General features: G+C 30.7%; 1 protein-coding gene across 1 annotated transcript; it reads right to left on the minus strand.

Moving 5' to 3' along the window:
* Positions 1-5,765: 5,765 nt before the first annotated feature.
* LOC133316145 (protein TIFY 5A-like) lies at positions 5,766-7,941 on the minus strand. The gene is made up of 3 exons (XM_061517860.1): positions 7,877-7,941; positions 7,591-7,726; positions 5,766-5,951 (listed from the first exon to the last, which is right to left on the minus strand). The coding sequence occupies exons 1-3, from the start codon at positions 7,939-7,941 to the stop codon at positions 5,766-5,768; spliced, it is 387 nt and encodes a 128-aa protein (XP_061373844.1).
* Positions 7,942-8,600: the final 659 nt, after the last annotated feature.

Below are 8,600 nucleotides of genomic sequence, written 5' to 3' on the forward strand. Positions count from 1 at the left end.
GAAAACGGTTTGGAACCTGTTCGGGTTGAACATGTTCTAAAAAAATAAAAATAAAAGAAATAAAGTAATAAAAATAAAAGAAGCCACTAAATAAATAAGGAAAATAAAGAGAAAAAAGAAAAATAAAGAAAAAAAGAGAAAATGAAAAAAAAAACTATTTGATTTATAAACTATTTTTTAAACCAGTTCAACTCTTGAACTAATTTTAAAAATCAATTCGATTTATGAACTGATTCTTTAAAACCTAATTCATGAAAACAAGTTTAGCTTATGAACTGAATTTTAAAAGTTAGTTATTTTACATGCACTTCAGTTTAGTATTTTAATTCTTTTATATCCACCAACTATACTCTTGAAGTAACTTTGCAATAATAATCCAAAAACCAATACTAGTTCAACACCCATCCAACTCGGTTGGAAATAGTTCACAATTGCCAGAACTATCAAATAGTCAAAATAGGCCGATTTGTACCAGACACACACACCACCCCCGACACACACATATATATATATATAATATAAAAAAATATTTCTTAAATTATATGAGATAAATTATTTCTTACAAATCCAAATGACATTGTTTTAGAAATTGAGAAGAAAATAAAAGATATTTTAAATATTTTACTTCTCTTCCGCACATTGGCGGATCTACATGGTTACTTATGTGTGCAAGTGCAGACAAAAAAAAAAATTCTTTTGAAATATCTTGAAGAGTAAAGTACATTTTGGGTATTCAACAAAAGTTACGGGGCCCATTTTAATCTTTTAGAAAAAAAAAGTCGACTTGTGATCCTTCTGAAATTTAAAATAAACACAGTTAGTCGAAATCATGGTCCTCTGAAATTCAAATAAGACCCACGTTAGTCTATTTTGAATTTCAGAGGAAGCACAAGTCGACTTTTTCTTCTAAAGGATTAAATTGGGCCCTGTAATATTTGTTGATCGAGGATTCCAAAGGTACTTTACTCTAGCTTGAAATAGCTTTTATAAAAAATGAGATATGCGTGAAATAACAAAGCTTGATATATGTGAATAATTTTATTTTGCCTTCTTGTTTATATTCTTTTATTTTTTTAATGCATTTAAAAATTTCTTTAAAGAAAAATTCAGGGGCAGCGCAACCCCCGCCACTAAGTGTGTAGACGTAAATAAAATTTTCTGAATCCGCTACTGCATCTGCATATGAGTTTACCCATATTTCCTATATATATTTTCTTTTTAATTCCAAAAGAACCTATTTTGGGTTACATGATGTAAATTTACTTCCTGAACCTTGCAAATATATAGAGTATTTATGTCAGGTCCCCAACTTTTTATGTTGTAGGAGAAGAGACTTCTCCAGCAATGAATTAATACTATGCACTACGGGTAATATATAATTGTAATATTAAAGTTAGTTTTTTTTCTCTTCGCCACGTCAGCCGACACCCTCTAAGGAGAGAAAAAAATAGCTTTTAAAATTATAACTATGTACTACCCGCAATACATAGTGTTAATTCGTTGCAGGAGAAGAAAATTTTTCCTACTACATGAGAGCTCTATTTCCCATCTTGATAAATTTTTCGCCTCATGTATCATTTGGAATCCTGTCATCGTGGCTTGACAAAATAACATTATCGGCTAAGTTTGCAAAGTCGAAATCTCAAAGGAAAAAAAAGAGGAAAGTCGCAAAAGCTGGAAACGGTTGTTACTAATACGGTATATATATTGGGAAATATATATACCGTATTTGTAATAACCCTTTACAGCTTTTGCGGCTTTCCTCCCTTTTTTCCTTTAGGGTGGCTTTGCGAACTTAGTCGATAATGTTATTTTGTCAAGCCACGATGACAGGATTCCAAATGATACATAAGGCGAAAACTTTATCAAGATGGGAAATATAACTCTCATGTAGTAGGATAAGTTTTCTTCTCCTGCAGCGAATTAACACTATGTACTACGAATTAACAATCATGCTGATCACGTGTTATAAAACTAGAGAAAAAGATTTGAGAGAGATAAGAGAAAGAAGATAGAGTATGATGCAGGAACCTTATTATTCATCGATCATCCACATTCTTACAAGAGTCATGTCCTTATATAGGACTTTGAACATAATAAAGGAATAAATACATTGAATACACTATTAATGTTGCGGTTACATGATACACCAAAAGACATGGGCAACCAAAAGAGTCACCCACATATTAAACTATATATTTTATAACACCCCCCTTGGATGACTATACACTATGAATATGCCTCATTAAAAATCTCTCCAAAAAAAATTCAATACGATAAAAACTTGATAAAGGGAAAAAGAGTGCAATGTGTATAACTCCCCCTCAATTAAGTTATATAGCTAATGCCGGAGCTAAGGGAATAGGTCAACATTTACAATTTTCTAAAATGATTATCTCATAATCTTCTCCCGAAATAAATTATAGTAATGTTCATTCAATTTGATCATTAACTTTTATTTACAACACATCTTGTTGGATATTATTACGCTAATTTCATGCCTCATTAGAACTTTGCTAGAAAAATCCAATGGGAAAAACTAACGAAGGAAAAAGAGTACCTGATGTGTGCAATTAAAAACCTCGCATAAATTGTCTCATTAAAAACCTTTAGCCAAGAGAAACCCTTTGGGAAGAAAATCTTAGCAAAGGAAAATTATAGTAATAAACCTTTAGGGTTCCATCCTTCAGGAATAGTCATAATTAATTCGCTCCCCCTGATGAAAGTAATCTATTAAGGAAGTAGCGACTATGCTTAGTTTTTATAGCCTTCCATAGCATTGCAGTGCTTCCATAAACAGATCCATATCTAATATGTTATTATTAGACAAATAGTCAGCATCAAAATATTCCACCAATGTAAAATCTTCATATCATGTGTAAATACTTGAATATAACCAAAATATGATTAACATCATTCCAATGTCTTAAATGGCCAAACTATGTCTAGCTAGAACTTCTACTGTAAATACAATATCAGACTTGTTGCAATTTGCAGAGTATAATAGTGCTCATATGACATTTAAGATTAAGGGCTTCAGGTCCTAATCCTCTCTCGTTATTTGTCTAAATGGATCTATATTCACTTCTAGTGAATGGACCATCATTATATAATAACATTGGTGAAAATAAAATAATCATTTTGGAAGATGCTCAATCTGTAGGCCGAGATAATAATACCTTTGAGACCATCATACAATGATTTTTGCAACTCAATGCTAAACATACTACGAATTTTATTCTTCCCATACAGGGTATGGAGAATCCTTCAGGGATTTTTATATAAATATCATCGTCAAGTGACGTTGTAGTCACGAAGTCCATAAATGCATTTTAATATGCATCCTTGTTGCCATACTGATCAAGTAACAGAATGTAATCGAATTTATTACAAGAGAATAAATATCATAATTGATATAGGGTCTCATCAAAAACCCTTGTTCTTTCGTAATTGTCTCCTTTCATTCATTATCATCTGAATGCTTCTGGCATTCTTGAATGGTTTTGGGTTCTGGATCTAGATTATCTCTTGAGACAACAAGAGCTACCGAGAAGGCAATGGTGTCGCCAGCGACAGATAATATTATTATATTTTCTCCCTTATTAATATAGTTTTATTGCATACTTTTATGTCAATATCAACCAAATATTCGTCGTTTCCCAAGACATTCAAATTTGGTCGTTTCGTATTCCTGGGATTGTTAAAAATTAGCAGTTGCATTTATTTCACCGGGTTTGCTTTCTTCACGGTTGACCTCTTCAGGAGGCACGATGAGTGACTTATTTTTATTTTTCGCGGATTTATGTATTTAGTCTTATTCATGCTTCCGTCGTTGACTAGACTCAAACAAATTTTGTTTCATTAAATTCTCCACTATATGTGACTCACTTTCTGCAAGGATATGAGACTTAATCACTCATTTGTGATCAGAAATATTTGGCATTTATTTTGAACTTCAAGTTCAATTATACTTGTACATGAGTCAAAATAATTCATTTGGTTTTATTTTCATTCAAAATAATTTTCCCGGGATTCTTTTAAGCTTTTAGCTTTGTCCCCCTAATTTCGAGAAATGTCCTTCATTAAATGTTTAATTAGTGAATAATGTATTAAACAAATTGCCCATCAAGGGCTCCAAGTACTTGATTCTATATTGAGTCTCAAAAACTCATGTAAATGTCAAACTTTCAAGTGACATAAGGACATATATAATGCAACCAAAAAAACCGTGCATATGGTAAACGTCATGTTTACATCCACGTACAAGTTCAAGAGGGGGGTATGCTTGAAAGCATACGAGCCAGTGAACTTTAGGTTCATGGTCAATGATATATACACAAATATTATTTCATATCTTCTTTTCATATTTTTAGAACTTATTGGTTTCTCATAATCTTTGTATAATTGGGCCACTCCTGGGGTCACCTTTTTTATAAATATAAAGTTGCTAGATTGCCTTATTTAAGAGTGTCACTTTGAAGTTTTATTTTCTTTCTTCAAAGAATAAAATTGATTATGTACTTTAAATTTATTATATTCACATGATATCCTTCATTGACAATCAGTCACATAATAATATTTGTAAATATTTGCAATATTCTGCAAATTAATAAAATATATAAAACATAACTTCTTCAAGAAGTTAATAAAAATTAACAAACTCAAGACAAAATATGTTTCTTCAATAATATTCAACAATAAAAACACCATAAATGAAATATAAAAAAAATACTAGAAATAACGTAAATAATAAAAATAATTAAGGAATGAATTCAATTAATATAAAATAAAATAATAAGAATTATTAATTTAATTATGTATTTGCTACTTAGGAGCAATAACCAACAAAATGACTTTAGGCTTCTTTGCAATAACCAATAATTTCGTTACACGTGGCAGAAAAGATGACTGGACTCAGTTCGCTACCAGGGGTAGCGAACTTGGTGTGCTATATGGCACAATCTCGTTGCTCAATCAAAATTAATGTACCAATCACAATAGAAAAAGAAAATGAAGGAAAAAAGCTTTTAATTAATGCGTACTAATCACCAATCACAATTAGTGTACCAATGAGATTAACTTTTGATTATACCAATCACCAATCACTTTGGAAGGCAATACCTTTTGATTCGGATATCCAAATCAGATGTTTTTTTATTTTATTTCATATAACTTTTCGAGACCTAAGCAATAACACATCGTTTGATATATTTTATCTCTCACAAATATCGTTCGAGTTTGTAACAATGGTATCACAAATAATTAATGTATCAATTACCAATCACAATTAATGTACCAATATTGTTACATTAATTGTTATCAAAATTAATTGTGATTGATGATTGGTATATTAATTGTGATTGGTACATTAATTAAATAACATTTTTCTTTTTTTTATTGTGATTGATACATTAATGCTGATCTGAAAACTAAAATAAAAAAAAAAAATTCAATCATCAAATTCAAGCGTTTTTTTTATAGAAAAATTGAAGTGTATTTCATCATTAGAAAAAGATCTAATAGTTAAATCTTCAACAAAATGAAAAAGGACATTATCAATAAACCAAAAAACGAATATGTTAATAAAGAAATTGTTTTAAGCTTGACAACCGTGAGCATGGATTCCTGATCTACACATCTACATAATTTACAAGCCCTTGAGTCACAGGACTATGATCTGTTTGCAAAAGATGTAACTAACTCATCATAATTTTTCATACACAAACAACCAAAATTTTCATTCGTTTCCCTTCATTCAACTTAAGCTAGTGATGGTATGGGGATGCTTCTTGGATCCGATTCTTCCTCTTCTGGAGAAACCTCTGAAGCGATCTTTTCATGGAAAGACCAGTGCCAGGGCTATATAAGTTTGGTGAAGATGGCTCTGACCCAGTTGGTGTCTTCATTCTTTGCTCCATCTCTTTATTTGCGTGCATTAAAATGTATCTCGCCTGCATGCAATTTACATGACCCCAATTAAAATTCCTTCTCTCATATTCAAAATAATTGAAATCATGAATCATGGCAACACGTGAAAGTCCAGCACCTAATATAAATAAAAGAGTGGGTCTACAACTCTACATGGTTATACTAAAAAAAATTGATTCATTCATTAATTTTATTTGCCTTCATAAAGTATAAAATTATAAGGTGGCTTGGATAAAAGAAAACGCTCTTGAGAAAAACATGCACCTAAGGTATCGGTGTATACAGTTGTGTCCAATATTTTTGAGGTCAAAAGTCAAATAATGAGTCTATGGATTCATACTCCGAAACTACTTGGAAACTTGCCAAAAGTTTCAGATACACCAGTACCTAGCTACTGTTTTTGCGTCTTATGGTTTGTCTTGTACTGGTTTACCACCAACGACTTGTCAGCAAAGGTCTTTGTCCTTTACAAAACTTTCTGTTTTTCTCTCTCCGCGCTCCTTCTCTTTCATGGTAGGCACTCTTAATATTAAGTTACATAGTAGTTACTCATCATATAGTAAATGTATAAAAAAACCTACCATAATATATAATAACTAGCGATAATTTGGGTTATAAAGAGGTTAGATTGGATTAAATTTTGGCCTAAATAAATCAGATTTGCATAAAATACTTTAAGTCTGACCTGATCTGTAAGTCTTATGTGAACTCAATTCATGACCTATATTTTTGAAAAACAAAAACTTTACTAGATTTATTGGACTCAATTTATGACCTATATTTTTGAAAAACAAAAACTTTACTAGATTTATTAGGCTCTTTAATAGGTCATTTACTTGAGGAGAAATTTAGAAATTTTTTGAATACTAGGAAAATGTAATTACTAGGAAAATGAAAAAGTAATTACTAGAAAAATGGTTGGAAAGAAAGTGAGTTTGGTAGAAAAATGTAAAAAAAGTTGTTTGGTTGACCGAAATATTACCAGAGAAATTTAATTAAATTTGCAAAATCTATGTTCGGGAGAAACTTCACACTTGTTTTTTTAGGTCCACAGTTATTTCGAATTCAAGTGGTATTCTCTAACAGTGAAATTCATCCAAAAATCAACACAAAAGTCATTTCCCCATTTATCTTATTTGCCTAGTATTTTTTTAAAAACCTGAATCAAACTTAGTATTTTTTAATATCCACTCACATTTTTTCATCAATCCCAAAATAAATCTCCTACCAAATACTACCTAAATTTATTAGGCATTCAATAATTAAAATAATATTATTTTATGATTAAAAATTATTGAAATAATAATTTTATTTATTTTATTTAAAATTTTTAAATATTCTATTTAACTATATATAATAGGGTGAGCCATCTGATGTAAGTTGAGCCGCCCCGAGCGTAACCCATTTATACCGTAGTGATAATCATAATATTCATCGTATCTGATTATACTGGGAAATTAAAAATCAAATTAATTAGCCACAATTACAAAAATGGATCGATAGTCCCTAATAGCTTAACTTATCCTATGAATTTTCAGGTTACCAGAAGGATTTGCCCAAAAAACAGAGAACACTCAAATGTTAAAGAAAACTAAATTAAAAAAGAAAAAGAAAAGAAGAGCAATCATGAATCATCAACAAAAAAAATATATATATATATACCTGAAGCTCTGTGACATCACAAACGCAAATCTTGCCATCATAGAAAATAGTCAACGGTTGTTGCTGGTTCTGGTGGTGGTGGTTGTCTTGGCGGTGGGATTGTTGTAGTGGGCTCTCACCGGCTTCTGCTTCCATCCTTCATTGGAGAAACAAAAGAACCAAAAGAAAAAACTAAGAACTGAATCCAAATATATGCAGGGTAGTGAAGATATATAGACAGATATCAGAATTCACAAACAAACTGAAACAAGGAAAAAAGAGAATAAGAGAAAGAAAAACTGCTTACATTGGTTGGGGATCGGAATCGCAGGAAGGAAAAAGGCGAAGTTCTAAGTTGCAGTTCCTCCTCATCTTCTTTATCTTTGAGAGTTTCAAGAGAAAACTCAAGTTGAAGAACCAAAGATAACGTTGACGTAATTTCCGAAAAAAAAGAGATAACGTTAATGCTGTACAGAGAAAATTTTGAAAAAAAAATGGGGAATGAGAAGGTGTATATATGAGTTCAAAATGGGTGTTGGAAAAGTACTTGAAAAACACGTAAAGCACAACAAAAATAAAAAACATCGGGTAGGAAACGGTGGGAGCTGTTTTTTTCTTTTAATTTGAGCACGTGTTTCACGATTTGCATCGAATGATCGAATGGCATGACGAGATTGATATAAGATGTCGATCCTTGCGGCGTGATGTGTAACACCCGAGACGAAATTGACACACTTGTGAACGTGATTGTCTTTTATTGCACCGCCTCTCCAAATACACGTGCTTAATTTAATGCAAACCATTAAATAAATGTTTTTAATTTTTAAAGCAGATCAATTTATTTTAAGTAAATTTTTTTTAAAAATTATCGGTTAATTATTTAATAAAAAATATAATTTAATATATTAACAATTTCGGTTGATAATTTTTTTTTAATATTCGTCAACTAATGCTTTTACAGTTGGTTTTTAATGAATTATTTTTGATGATTTTTTATTTTATCTGTTGATTTAAAATATTAATCGACTATT

The sequence above is a fragment of the Gastrolobium bilobum genome, unplaced genomic scaffold, assembly GCF_033153095.1.
Source record: "Gastrolobium bilobum isolate Gb01-03AN ecotype WA unplaced genomic scaffold, APGP_CSIRO_Gbil_v1 utg26468, whole genome shotgun sequence".
Lineage (NCBI taxonomy): Eukaryota > Viridiplantae > Streptophyta > Magnoliopsida > Fabales > Fabaceae > Gastrolobium > Gastrolobium bilobum.